The sequence below is a fragment of the Oncorhynchus kisutch genome, linkage group LG10 (assembly GCF_002021735.2).
Source record: "Oncorhynchus kisutch isolate 150728-3 linkage group LG10, Okis_V2, whole genome shotgun sequence".
In the NCBI taxonomy this organism is placed as follows: domain Eukaryota; kingdom Metazoa; phylum Chordata; class Actinopteri; order Salmoniformes; family Salmonidae; genus Oncorhynchus; species Oncorhynchus kisutch.
Genome location: NC_034183.2, coordinates 5661928 through 5676085, shown reverse-complemented (window position 1 = coordinate 5676085; position 14158 = coordinate 5661928). Strand labels below are relative to the sequence as shown.

General features: G+C 48.6%; 1 protein-coding gene across 9 annotated transcripts in view; it reads right to left on the bottom strand.

Annotated features, from left to right (window-relative positions):
- Positions 1-14158, bottom strand: part of LOC109881399 (protein phosphatase 1 regulatory subunit 12A-like) — a 74270-nt gene that overhangs the window by 33222 nt on the left and 26890 nt on the right. For 4 of the 9 annotated variants that reach the window (XM_031832931.1, XM_031832929.1, XM_031832932.1 and 1 more), the window contains exons 8-16: positions 11423-11883; positions 10812-10921; positions 10311-10556; positions 7346-7428; positions 6982-7068; positions 6540-6632; positions 5776-5874; positions 4381-4471; positions 3968-4138 (exon numbers count right to left, since the gene is read on the bottom strand). In XM_031832931.1, coding sequence (XP_031688791.1) covers positions 3968-4138; positions 4381-4471; positions 5776-5874; positions 6540-6632; positions 6982-7068; positions 7346-7428; positions 10311-10556; positions 10812-10921; positions 11423-11883 — 1441 coding nt within the window. The remainder of the gene's footprint in view (positions 1-3967; positions 4139-4380; positions 4472-5775; positions 5875-6539; positions 6633-6981; positions 7069-7345; positions 7429-10310; positions 10557-10811; positions 10922-11422; positions 11884-14158) is intronic. The other 5 variants (XM_031832928.1, XM_031832930.1, XM_031832934.1 and 2 more) reach the window with 5 other exon arrangements.

Here is a 14158-nt window from a genome sequence, read left to right as displayed (position 1 = left end):
GGTTAAATACAGCTGGTGTAGTGTGTAGGGGTTAAATACAGCTGGTGTAGTGTGTAGTGTGTAGGGGTTAAATACAGCTGGTGTAGTGTGTAGTGTGTAGGGGTTAAATACAGCTGGTGTAGGGTGTAGTGTGTAGGGGTTAAATACAGCTGGTGTAGTGTGTAGGGTGTAGGGGTTAAATACAGCTGGTGTAGTGTGTAGTGTGTAGGGGTTAAATATAGCTGGTGTAGGGTGTAGTGTGTAGGGGGTTAAATACAGCTGGTGTAGTGTGTAGGGTGTAGGGGTTAAATACAGCTGGTGTAGTGTGTAGTGTGTAGGGGTTAAATACAGCTGGTGTAGTGTGTAGTGGTTAAATATAGCTGGTGTAGGGTGTAGGGGTTAAATACAGCTGGTGTAGGGTGTAGGGGTTAAATACAGCTGGTGTAGGGTGTAGGGTGTAGTGTGTAGGGTGTAGGGGTTAAATACAGCTGGTGTAGGGTGTAGTGTGTAGGGTGTAGGGGTTAAATACAGCTGGTGTAGGGTGTAGGGGTTAAATACAGCTGGTGTAGTGTGTAGGGTGTAGTGTGTAGCGGGTTAAATACAGCTGGTGTAGTGTGTAGGGTGTAGGGGTTAAATACAGCTGGTGTAGGGTGTAGGGGTTAAATACAGCTGGTGTAGGGGTTAAATACAGCTGGTGTAGGGTGTAGGGGTTAAATACAGCTGGTGTAGTGTGTAGGGTGTAGGGGTTAAATACAGCTGGTGTAGGGGTTAAATACAGCTGGTGTAGTGTGTAGTGTGTAGGGGTTAAATACAGCTGGTGTAGGGTGTAGGGGTTAAATACAGCTGTGTAGGGTGTAGGGTGTAGGGGTTAAATACAGCTGGTGTAGGGTGTAGGGGTTAAATACAGCTGGTGTAGGGTGTAGGGGTTAAATACAGCTGGTGTAGTGTGTAGGGTGTAGGGGTTAAATACAGCTGGTGTAGTGTGTAGTGTGTAGGGGTTAAATATAGCTGGTGTAGGGTGTAGGGGTTAAATATAGCTGGTGTAGTGTGTAGGGTGTAGGGGTTAATACAGCTGGTGTAGGGTGGTAGGGGTTAAATACAGCTGGTGTAGTGTGTAGGGTGTAGGGGTTAAATACAGCTGGTGTAGGGTGTAGGGGTTAAATACAGCTGGTGTAGGGTGTAGGGGTTAAATACAGCTGGTGTAGGGTGTAGGGTGTAGGGGTTAAATACAGCTGGTGTAGTGTGTAGGGTGTAGGGGTTAAATATAGCTGGTGTAGTGTGTAGGGTGTAGGGGTTAAATACAGCTGGTGTAGTGTGTAGGGTGTAGGGGTTAAATACAGCTGGTGTAGGGTGTAGTGTGTAGGGGTTAAATACAGCTGGTGTAGTGTGTAGGGTGTAGTGTGTAGTGTGTAGGGTGTAGGGGTTAAATACATCTGCTCTAGGGTGTAGGGTGTAGTGTGTAGGGTGTAGGGGTTAAATATAGCTGGTGTAGTGTGTAGGGTGTAGGGGTTAAATACAGCTGGTGTAGGGTGTAGGGTGTAGTGGTGGTTGAAGTTGGTGGTTGAAGATATCCCTCTAGTGGTGTGGGGGCTGTGCTTTGGCAAAGTGGGTGGGGTTATATCCTTCCTGTTTGGCCCTGTCCGGGGGTGTCCTCGGATGGGGCCACAGTGTCTCCTGACCCCTCCTGTCTCAGCCTCCAGTATTTATGCTGCAGTAGTTTATGTGTCGGGGGGCTGGGGTCAGTTTGTTATATCTGGAGTACTTCTCCTGTCCTATTCGGTGTCCTGTGTGAATCTAAGTGTGCGTTCTCTAATTCTCTCCTTCTCTCTTTCTTTCTCTCTCTCGGAGGACCTGAGCCCTAGGACCATGCCCCAGGACTACCTGACATGATGACTCCTTGCTGTCCCCAGTCCACCTGGCCATGCTGCTGTTCCAGTTTCAACTGACCTGAGCCCTAGGACCATGCCCCAGGACTACCTGACATGATGACTCCTTGCTGTCCCCAGTCTACCTGGCCATGCTGCTGCTCCAGTTTCAACTTCCACCTGACTGTGCTGCTGCTCTAGTTTCAACTGTTCTGCCTTATTATTATTCGACCATGCTGGTCATTTATGAACATTGAACATCTTGACCATGTTCTGTTATAATCTCCACCCGGCACAGCCAGAAGAGGACTGGCCACCCCACATAGCCTGGTTCCTCTCTAGGTTTCTTCCTAGGTATTGGCCTTTCTAGGGAGTTTTTCCTAGCCACCGTGCTTCTCCACCTGCATTGCTTGCTGTTTGGGGTTTTAGGCTGGGTTTCTGTACAGCACTTTGAGATATCAGCTGATGTACGAAGGGCTATATAAATAAATTTGATTTGATTTGATTTGATTTAGTGTGTAGGGGTTAAATACATCTGCTCTAGGGTGTAGGGTGTAGGGGTTAAATACATCTGCTCTAGGGTGTAGTGTGTAGGGTGTAGTGTGTAGTGTGTAGGGGTTAAATACAGCTGGTGTAGGGTGTAGGGTGTAGGGGTTAAATACAGCTGGTGTAGGGGTTAAATACAGCTGGTGTAGTGTGTAGTGTGTAGGGGTTAAATACAGCTGGTGTAGGGTGTAGGGTGTAGGGGTTAAATACAGCTGGTGTAGGTGTAGGGGTTAAATACAGCTGGTGTAGGGTGTAGGGGTTAAATACAGCTGGTGTAGGGTGTAGTGTGTAGGGTGTAGGGGTTAAATACAGCTGGTGTAGGGTGTAGTGTGTAGGGTGTAGGGGTTAAATACAGCTGGTGTAGTGTGTAGGGTGTAGGGGTTAAATACAGCTGGTGTAGGGTGTAGTGTGTAGGGTGTAGGGGTTAAATACAGCTGGTGTAGGGTGTAGTGTGTAGGGTGTAGGGGTTAAATACAGCTGGTGTAGGGTGTAGGGGTTAAATACAGCTGGTGTAGTGTGTAGGGTGTAGTGTGTAGGGGTTAAATACAGCTGGTGTAGTGTGTAGGGTGTAGGGGTTAAATACAGCTGGTGTAGTGTGTAGGGGTTAAATACAGCTGGTGTAGGGTGTAGGGGTTAAATACAGCTGGTGTAGGGGTTAAATACAGCTGGTGTAGGGTGTAGGGTGTAGGGGTTAAATACAGCTGGTGTAGTGTGTAGGGTGTAGGGGTTAAATACAGCTGGTGTAGGGGTTAAATACAGCTGGTGTAGTGTGTAGTGTGTAGGGGTTAAATACAGCTGGTGTAGGGTGTAGGGGTTAAATACAGCTGGTGTAGTGTGTAGGGTGTAGGGGGTTAAATACAGCTGGTGTAGTGTGTAGTGTGTAGGGGTTAAATATAGCTGGTGTAGGGTGTAGGGGTTAAATATAGCTGGTGTAGTGTGTAGGGTGTAGGGGTTAAATACAGCTGTGTGTAGGGTTAAATACAGCTGTGTAGGGTGTAGGGGTTAAATACAGCTGGTGTAGGGTGTAGGGTGTAGGGGTTAAATACAGCTGGTGTAGTGTGTAGGGTGTAGGGGTTAAATACAGCTGGTGTAGTGTGTAGGGTGTAGGGGTTAAATATAGCTGGTGTAGTGTGTAGGGTGTAGGGGTTAAATACAGCTGGTGTAGTGTGTAGGGTGTAGGGGTTAAATACAGCTGGTGTAGTGTGTAGGGTGTAGTGTGTAGTGTGTAGGGTGTAGGGGTTAAATACATCTGCTCTAGGGTGTAGGGTGTAGGGTGTAGTGTGTAGGGTGTAGGGGTTAAATACAGCTGGTGTAGTGTGTAGGGTGTAGGGGTTAAATACAGCTGGTGTAGGGTGTAGGGTGTAGTGTGTAGGGGTTAAATACATTTGCTCTAGGGTGTAGGGTGTAGGGGTTAAATACATCTGCTCTAGGGTGTAGTGTGTAGGGTGTAGTGTGTAGTGTGTAGGGGTTAAATACAGCTGCTCTAGGGTGTAGTGTGTAGGGTGTAGTGTGTAGGGTGTAGTGTGTAGGGTGTAGTGTGTAGGGTGTAGGGTGTAGGGGTTAAATACTGCTCTCACCCCCTCTTCTGCTTTCTTCTTATTGGCCTCTTCCTTCTCCTCCTCCTCTTTCCTTGTCTTGTCTCTCTCTTTGTCTGTCTGTGCGGTCTTCATTGTCTTGTCTCTCCCTTCGTCCGTCTGTGCGGTCTTCATTGTCTTCTCAGCTTCCTTCAGGTCTGTGAGCGTCACCCCCTGATTGGACAACAGACAGGAGGTTTTAGTCATGTCCTTGTCAGACAGACAAATCACAATGCCTGCCAATCTACTGGATCGTTCCCATCTCATTTGCTTTGAAATCTCTTCTCTCCTTCACTGATTGGAGAAGACTTATCAGGTGAAAACAATATGGTGAAAGGAAGCTCATTGGTTCCTCAGATCAGATGAAGGAGAGAAGGCGAAGAGGAGGGGGGAAATGCTGTCTGGATATATCTGACCTGAGTGGATCGCCGTGACTGTCTGGCGTGTCTGGAGCGAGCCTTCCTCTGAGCCTCAGCCTCCTCATCACGTACCGGGGTCAAGTAGGACCTGGATCAGGGAAACACAAAACATGATTTATTACCCATAACATTATCATAAAATGATTTAGACATCAGGCACCATTTAGACATCAGGCACCATTTAGACATCAGGCACCATTTAGACATCAGGCACTGGGGTCAGGTAGGACTTGGACCAGGGAACACAAATGATATAACTACATGGAACTATATTTAACAACAGTTGCCTACATTTAACTAATATTTAGCTACATAACATAGACAGTAGGAAAGAAAACAAGGACAAAGATAAGGAGAAAGGTGAGAGGGGAGAAAGGTAAGAGGGGAGAAAGGTGAGAGGGGAGAAAGGTAAGAGGGGAGAAAGGTAAGAGGGGAGAAAGGTGAGAGGGAAAAAGGTAAGAGGGGAGAAAGGTAAGAGGGGAGAAAGGTAAGAGGGGAGAAAGGTGAGAGGGAAAAAGGTAAGAGGGGAGAAAGGTAAGAGGGGAGAACGGTAAGAGGGGAGAACGGTAAGAGGGGAGAAAGGTAAGAGGGGAGAAAGGTGAGAGGGAAAAAGGTAAGAGGGGAGAACGGTAAAGAGGGGAGAAAGGTAAGAAGGGAGAAAGGTAAGAGGGGAGAAAGGTGAGAGGGAAAAAGGTAAGAGGGGAGAAAGGTAAGAGGGGAGAAAGGTGAGAGGGGAGAAAGGTGAGAGGGGAGAAAGGTGAGAGGGAAAAAGGTAAGAGGGGAGAAAGGTAAGAGGGGAGAAAGGTAAGAGGGGAGAAAGGTAAGAGGGGAGAAAGGTAAGAGTGGAGAAAGGTAAGAGTGGAGAAAGGTAAGAGGGGAGAAAGGTAAGAGGGAGAAAGGTAAGAGGGGAGAAAGGTGAGAGGGGAGAAAGGTGAGAGGGAAAAAGGTAAGAGGGGAGAAAGGTCAGAGGGGAGAAAGGTCAGAGGGGAGAAAGGTGAGAGGGGAGAAAGGTGAGAGGGGAGAAAGGTGAGATGGGAGAAAGGTGAGAGGGGAGAAAGGTGAGAGGGGAGAAAGGTAAGAGGGGAGAAAGGTAAGAGGGGAGAAAGGTAAGAGGGGGATTGACAGAATTGAAAGGTCACAGATCATTGTCCCAGGAGGCTGTGCATGATCCAGAGTCCGCTTAGTAGACCACGACACCACTCTGGCACATAACCTTCAACTACATTTAATCACATTCAACAACACTCAACTACAACTGCAGCCTCACACCCTCGGCACACCACTGTGTTTAAAGGTGAAAGTTCAAACATCTAGAAAACAAATAGGCTCTGTAAACTCTAAACGTTGGAACATCGCTGAAACATCGTTGCCGTCACGGTGAGAAAGACTCACTTGCGCCTCTGCTTGGTCTCCAGATCGCTGCCCACACCGGTCGTGGTGGTGACAGAACCCTGCTCCTTCTCCTTCTTCTCTGCCTGCTCCTGAGCCAGTCTGAAATAGAGGGAGAGAGAGGGGAGAGAGAGGAGACAGACAGGGGGTTGAGAGGAGACAGAGGGCAGAGGAGACAGACAGGGGGAGGAGAGAGAGAGGGCAGAGGAGACAGACAGGGGGTTGAGAGAAGAGAGAGTGAGGGCAGAGGAGACAGACAGGGAGAGGAGAGAGAGAGGGCAGAGGAGACAGACAGGGGGTTGAGAGGAGACAGAGAGGGCAGAGGAGACAGACAGGGAGAGGAGAGAGAGAGGGCAGAGGAGACAGACAGGGGGTTGAGAGGAGACAGAGAGGGCAGAGGAGACAGACAGGGGGTAGAGAGGAGAGAGAGAGGGCAGAGGAGAGAGAGGAGAGAGCGAGGGTAGAGAGGAGAGAGAAAGGGTGGAGAGAGGAGAGAGAAAGGGTGGAGAGAGAATGGGTAGAGAGGGTAGAGAGGAGACAGACAGGAGTAGAGGAGAGAGAGAGCGAGAGAGAGAGGGTAGAGAGGAGAGAGAGAGGGTAGATAGAGAGGAATACATATTTAGTCCTTGCATCCATAACTATGACTTTGAGAGTGGTTACATTTCTCCAGCCCCACACCTAAGCTTTACAGCAAACCAAGTGGCAGGGCTGCTGTGTCGTTTGCTCGAAAAGGAATTAAGGACCGTGCCATTATCAGACACACCCACCTCTGGGCCACCAGGATGTTGAGTCGACTGAGTCCAACAGAGGAGCTACTTCCTGTCCCCGTGGGGTCATCCGGTTTGTGTCCATAGGATGAGCTGGGAATACCAACCAGACCTATTGACCATAATATCTACAGCATATTCTCTACCACAGCCACATAAACAGTGTCTATGGCAAGGTCTCCCATGTAAACAGAGGTCCACTACTTTTTCACAGTTGAATCAGTTTGGAAGCCTGACGAGGACGAATAATGGGACAAGCTGGTTAAATAAAGACAATATAATCAGAGACAATATACTCAGAGACAATATACTCAGAGATAATGCATCCAGCAGTGTAATATTGAACACAGAATAAGAGTGTATGGAGGAGAGACCACATCCAACCAGAAGCCCTAAGAGTGGACAACACACCAATGAGTAGAGCCAAGGCTGTAGGACATACCTGAGAGGCAAGGAGGGAGTGGAGCTACTAAGATCACTTCCAGTACTATTGAGGCGTCGGGTGTAAGAGGAGCTACGACTCAGCCAGCTGAGGGAGAGAGGCGGGGGAGGGTGGGATGTGAGGGAGAGGGTGGTTGTGAGACAGAGAGACAGAGAGAGACAGAGACAGAGACAGAGACAGAGACAGAGAGAGAGAGAGAGAGAGAGAGAGAGAGAGAGAGAGAGAGAGAGAGAGAGAGAGAGAGAGAGAGAGAAGAATGGTGGTGAAGCAGTGAAGCTCAAAACCGGTTTATCTTTCAGCAGCCTTTCACTGCTACTCAATACTGTGGTACGTGACAGCATCATGTGAGGCAAGCTGAGCCCACCTGCTAGTGCCCTCTGGGTTGGTGTCTGGCATACTGAAGAGACGTCTGGTTGGACTGGGGTTCACTCTGGCAGTCCTGGGTTCCTGAAAGTACAAGGCTATGTAGTTGGTCCAGTCTAAGAGGACAGTAGTGTATTAGAGGTGCTGATGTAGCTGGTCCAGTCTAAGAGGACAGTAGTGATGTAGCTGGTCCAGTCTAAGAGGACAGTAGTGTATTAGAGGTGCTGATGTAGCTGGTCCAGTCTAAGAGGACAGTAGTGTATTAGAGGTGCTGATGTAGCTGGTCCAGTCTAAGAGGACAGTAGTGATGTAGCTGGTCCAGTCTAAGAGGACAGTAGTGTATTAGAGGTGGTGATGTAGTTGGTCCAGTCTAAGAGGACAGTAGTGATGTAGTTGGCCCAGTCTAAGAGGACAGTAGTGATGTGGTTGGTCAAGTCTAAGAGGACAGTAGTGATGTAGCTGGTCCAGTCTAAGAGGACAGTAGTGATGTAGTTGGTCCAGTCTAAGAGGACAGTAGTGTATTAGAGGTGGTGATGTAGTTGGTCCAGTCTAAGAGGACAGTAGTGATGTAGTTGGTCCAGTCTAAGAGGACAGTAGTGATGTAGTTGGTCAAGTCTAAGAGGACAGTAGTGATGTAGTTGGTCCAGTCTAAGAGGACAGTAGTGATGTAGTTGGTCAAGTCTAAGAGGACAGTAGTGATGTAGCTGGTCCAGTCTAAGAGGACAGTAGTGATGTAGTTGGTCCAGTCTAAGAGGACAGTAGTGTATTAGAGGTGGTGATGTAGTTGGTCCAGTCTAAGAGGACAGTAGTGATGTAGTTGGTCCAGTCTAAGAGGACAGTAGTGATGTAGTTGGTCAAGTCTAAGAGGAGAGTAGTGATGTAGTTGGTTAAGTCTAAGAGGACAGTAGTGATGTAGCTGGTCCAGTCTAAGAGGACAGTAGTGATGTAGTTGGTCAAGTCTAAGAGGACAGTAGTGTATTAGAGGTGGTGATGTAGTTGGTCCAGTCTAAGAGGACAGTAGTGATGTAGTTGGTCCAGTCTAAGAGGACAGTAGTGATGTAGTTGGTCAAGTCTAAGAGGAGAGTAGTGATGTAGTTGGTTAAGTCTAAGCGGACAGTAGTGATGTAGTTGGTCCAGTCTAAGAGGACAGTAGTGATGTAGCTGGTCCAGTCTAAGAGGACAGTAGTGATGTAGTTGGTCCAGTCTAAGAGGACAGTAGTGATGTAGTTGGTCCAGTCTAAGAGGACAGTAGTGTATTAGAGGTGCTGATGTAGTTGGTCAAGTCTAAGAGGAGAGTACTGATGTAGTTGGTCCAGTCTAAGAGGACAGTAGTGATGTAGCTGGTCCAGTCTAAGAGGACAGTAGTGATGTAATTGGTCCAGTCTAAGAGGACAGTAGTGATGTAGTTGGTCCAGTCTAAGAGGACAGTAGTGATGTAATTGGTTAAGTCTAAGAGGACAGTAGTGATGTAGTTGGTCCAGTCTAAGAGGACAGTAGTGATGTAGTTGGTCCAGTCTAAGAGGACAGTAGTGATGTAGATGGTCCAGTCTAAGAGGACAGTAGTGTATTAGAGGTGGTGATGTAGTTGGTCCAGTCTAAGAGGACAGTAGTGTATTAGAGGTGCTGATGTAGTTGGTCCAGTCTAAGAGGACAGTAGTGATGTAGTTGGTCCAGTCTAAGAGGACAGTAGTGATGTAGTTGGTCCAGTTTAAGAGGACAGTAGTGATGTAGTTGGTCCAGTCTAAGAGGACAGTAGTGATGTAGTTGGTCACGTCTAAGAGTACAGTAGTGATGTAGTTGGTCACGTCTAAGAGTACAGTAGTGATGTAGTTGGTCACGTCTAAGAGGGCAGTAGTGATGTAGTTGGTCCAGTCTAAGAGGACAGTAGTGATGTAGTTGGTCCAGTCTAAGAGGACAGTAGTGATGTAGTTGGTCCAGTCTAAGAGGACAGTAGTGATGTAGTTGGTCCAGTCTAAGAGGACAGTAGTGATGTAGTTGGTCACGTCTAAGAGTACAGTAGTGATGTAGTTGGTCACGTCTAAGAGTACAGTAGTGATGTAGTTGGTCACGTCTAAGAGGACAGTAGTGATGTAGATGGTCACGTCTAAGAGGACAGTAGTGATGTAGTTGGTCCAGTCTAAGAGGACAGTAGTGATGTAGTTGGTCACGTCTAAGAGTACAGTAGTGATGTAGTTGGTCCAGTCTAAGAGTACAGTAGTGATGTAGTTGGTCACGTCTAAGAGTACAGTAGTGATGTAGTTGGTCACGTCTAAGAGTACAGTAGTGATGTAGTTGGTCCAGTCTAAGAGGACAGTAGTGATGTAGTTGGTCCAGTCTAAGAGGACAGTAGTGATGTAGTTGGTCCAGTCTAAGAGGACAGTAGTGATGTATTTGGTCCAGTCTAAGAGGACAGTAGTGATGTAGTTGGTCCAGTCTAAGAGGACAGTAGTGATGTAGTTGGTCACGTCTAAGAGTACAGTAGTGATGTAGTTGGTCACGTCTAAGAGTACAGTAGTGATGTAGTTGGTCACGTCTAAGAGGACAGTAGTGATGTAGATGGTCACGTCTAAGAGGACAGTAGTGATGTAGTTGGTCCAGTCTAAGAGGACAGTAGTGATGTAGTTGGTCACGTCTAAGAGTACAGTAGTGATGTAGTTGGTCCAGTCTAAGAGTACAGTAGTGATGTAGTTGGTCACGTCTAAGAGTACAGTAGTGATGTAGTTGGTCACGTCTAAGAGTACAGTAGTGTACTGGAGGTTGCTGAGTGGGAACTCTTTGAGCCTATTGGTGAATCTCAGTTGTCTTTCCTTGATTCCCCATGTCCTCTTTCCTCTCCTACTTATCAAAATACATCAGAGGGCGTTTTGAGAAGGAAACGAGGACAGAAGAGGTGAGGAATCAAGGATATACAACTAGTTTTAACATGTAAACAAAGTCAATGACATCAATAACAATGATTTCTCTACCTTGGTGTCTGTGGTGGTGTTGTTGGAGCTGAGGCGTGGGCTGGAGGCAGAGCGGGTCATCCCTATGCCCAGGCCAGACTCAGGGGCCCCACGGGTGGACTCCTGGCTGGGGTCGTTGGCCCCTGAAGGACCCAGGGTCACAGAGCTGCCTGCCTTACGAAGAGAGGTCCTCCAGGAGCCAGGGGCCGCGCCAGGGGCCGAGCTAGGTGCCACTTCGGGGGCTGGGGGCTTCCCTGGGTCCTGCGACTTACACAACATAGAGAAAGAGAGAGTTAACTTTCTGCGAGGAATCAAATAGACTCAAATCAACAGCCTTCCCAGAGCAATATTAAAGGCAATTTCTCAGGAGTTCACAGGTCAAGCAGAATTCAATAGCAGAGAGAGGTTGTTGATCTGAGCTTGTTTAAAACCTGTCTTAGTCGATTCCATTATGAGGAGCTACAATCTCCTAAAGAGAATTTTGTTGTTGTTCAAAACTGCAATAGAAAATCTGTGTCGTACCTTTTTGGCAGGGTCTCCTGAAGTGCTGGTTGCCGTGGAGGTAGCGTGGGTGGAGGAGCTGTTGCATTTGTTGTTCAAGTTGTTGATGATCTCTCGGTTTTTGGCTTTCTCTGCAACAACAACACAACCGATCAGTCAGTCCATGTGACTGGGACCATGAAAACAACAGGATCTGTACCCAAACATTTTTTGTAAAATGTTACCTTTATTTAACTTGGCAAGTCAGTTAAGAACAAATTCTTATTTTCAATGACGGCCTGGGAACAGTGGGTTAACTGCCTGTTCAGGGGCAGAACGACAGATTTGTACCTTGTCAGCTCGGGGATTTGAACTTGCAACCTTCAGGTTACTAGTCCAACGCTCTAACCACTAGGCTACCCTGCCACCCCCAAGTATTGGGGTATGGAACCAAAACCATTAAAGAATAACTGCCGTTTCTTCAAATGGTTGGAGATAATAAGCGAGAATTGGAATTTCAGTTTATTTCCTGAATCCCCCCCCCCCCAAAATGTGTATTATAAATCTTCAGAGTGTCCCTCAGGGCCCTGGTCAAAAGTAGTGCACTATATAGGGTATAGGGGGCCACTTGGGAAGTAAACTCAGTCTCTTACCTGATTCAGCATCACTCTCAGATTCGTCGTCCTCCTCTTCTGAACTGGAGCTGCTGGAGGCCTTGCCCTGTCCCTGTGTCCCCTGCGTCCCAGGCTGGCCCGGTCCCTGAGTCCCAGGCTGTCCCTGTGTCCCCTGCGTCCCAGGCTGGCCCGGTCCCTGAGTCCCAGGCTGGCCCGGTCCCTGAGTCCCAGGCTGGCCCGGTCCCTGAGTCCCAGGCTGGCCCGGTCCCTGCGTCCCAGGCTGGCCCGGTCCCTGAGTCCCAGGATGGCCCGTTCCCTGAGTCCCAGGCTGGCCCATTCCCTGAGTCCCAGGCTGGCCCGGTCCCTGCGTCCCAGGCTGGCCTTGTCCTCCCTCCTCCTCTTCTTCTTCGGCTGGGCTGCTGGTCAGGGCAGGGGGAGGGTGCTTCTCTCTCTCGTGGAGGCAGATCTTCTCTCTGCTGCTCATACGAGAGATTGAGGTCCTGCAGGGGAGGGGCAGGGGGGCGGGGATTGGATGACAGGTAGGCATGCAGGAGGGAATCAGTGAGGGCGATCACTCAGGGTGCAGCAAACCAGAGTGTGTGTGGGCAAAAACAAAGTAGGATGTCGACTGTGTCTGAATCTGCGCTGGAAACTGGACCAACATTTAACAGATGTGTAACAACAACAATCTAGAAAATATCTCTTTGATGTAGGTTTCCAAACATACATCGCCATAGCAACAAACATCTGGAAAACCAACCCAGTGTGAGGAGGGAGTGACTAGAGGAGGGTGTGACTAGAGGAGGGTGTGACTAGAGGAGGGCGTGACTAGAGGAGGGCGTGACTAGAGGAGGGCGTGACTAGAGGAGGGCTTGACTAGAGGAGGGCGTGACTAGAGGAGGGCGTGACTAGAGGACTAGAGGGGGGCGTGACTAGAGGACTAGAGGGGGGCGTGACTAGAGGACTAGAGGGGGGGCGTGACTAGAGGACTAGAGGGGGGCGTGACTAGAGGACTAGAGGGGGGCGTGACTAGAGGAGGGGGTGACTAGGGGAGGGCGTGACTAGAAGAGGGTGTGACTAGGTGGGTTCTCCTCCTCCATCCATATCACTCCTGTGGCAGTGTGAGGATGGAGTGACTAGAGGAGGGCGTAACTAGAGGCGTGACTAGAGGGGGGCGTGACTAGAGGACTAGAGGGGGGCGTGACTAGAGGAGGGGGTGACTAGAAGAGGGTGTGACTAGGTTGGTTCTCCTCCTCCATCCATATCACTCCTTTGGCAGTGTGAGGATGGAGTGACTAGAGGACTAGGGGAGGGCGTGACTAGAGGCGTGACTAGAGGACTAGGGGAGGGCGTGACTAGGTTGGTTCTCCTCCTCCATCCATATCACTCCTTTGGCAGTGTGAGGATGGAGTGACTAGCTTGCAAGGCAGCTGACACTGGTGAAATACAAACAGTAAAACACAAAGGACTGATTCAGTGATTCAGGCCAGTAAAACACAAAGGACTGATTCAGTGATTCAGGCCAGTAAAACACAAAGGACTGATTCAGTGATTCAGGCCAGTAAAACACAAAGGACTGATTCAGTGATTCAGGCCAGTAAAACACAAAGGACTGATTCAGTGATTCAGGCCAGTAAAACACAAAGGACTGCTTCAGTGATTCAGGCCAGTAAAACACAAAGGACTGATTCAGTGATTCAGGCCAGTAAAACACAAAGGACTGATTCAGTGATTCAGGCCAGTAAAACACAAAGGACTGCTTCAGTGATTCAGGCCAGTAAAACACAAAGGACTGATTCAGTGATTCAGGCCAGTAAAACACAAAGGACTGATTCAGTGATTCAGGCCAGTAAAACACAAAGGACTGATTCAGTGATTTGTGCCATTAGGATGGTAATGTAGTACATTATGTCTGGTTCAGGTTACATCATGCTGTTGGTAGAAAGGTGTGCTACCTAATGCTGTGTTGTTCAGTATCAGTGATTCCTGGGTCAGTAACAGAAGGGTCAGTCAGTAAGAGACGGGTCAGTAACAGAAGGGTCAGTCAGTAAGAGACGGGTCAGTAACAGAAGGGTCAGTAAGAGACGGGTCAATAACAGAGACGGGTCAGTAACAGAGACGGGTCAGTCAGTAAGAGACGGGTCAGTCAGTAAGAGAAGGGTCAGTCAGTAAGAGACGGGTCAGTCAGTAAGAGAAGGGTCAGTCAGTAAGAGAAGGGTCAGTCAGTAAGAGACGGGTCAGTCAGTAAGAGAAGGGTCAGTCAATAAGAGACGGGTCAGTCAGTAAGAGACGGGTCAGTCAGTAAGAGACGGGTCAGTCAGTAAGAGACGGATCAGTAGCAGAAATGGGTCAGTAACAGAGACGGGTCAGTCAGTAAGAGACGGGTCAGTCAGTAAGAGACGGGTCAGTCAGTAAGAGACGGGTTAGTAACAGAGACGGGTCAGTAACAGAGACGGGTCAGTCAGTAACAGAAGGGTCAGTCAGTAAGAGACGGGTCAGTCAGTAACAGAAGGGTCAGTCAGTAAGAGACGGGTTAGTAACAGAGACGGGTCAGTAACAGAGACGGGTCAGTCAGTAAGAGACGGTCAGTCACAGAGACGGGTCAGTCAGTAACAGAGACGGGTCAGTCAGTAACAGAGACGGGTCAGTAACAGAGACGGGTCAGTCAGTAAGAGACGGGTCAGTCAGTAAGAGAAGGGTCAGTCAGTAACAGAAGGGTCAGTCAGTAACAGAATGGTCAGTAACAGAGAGGGGTCAGTAACAGAGACGGGTCAG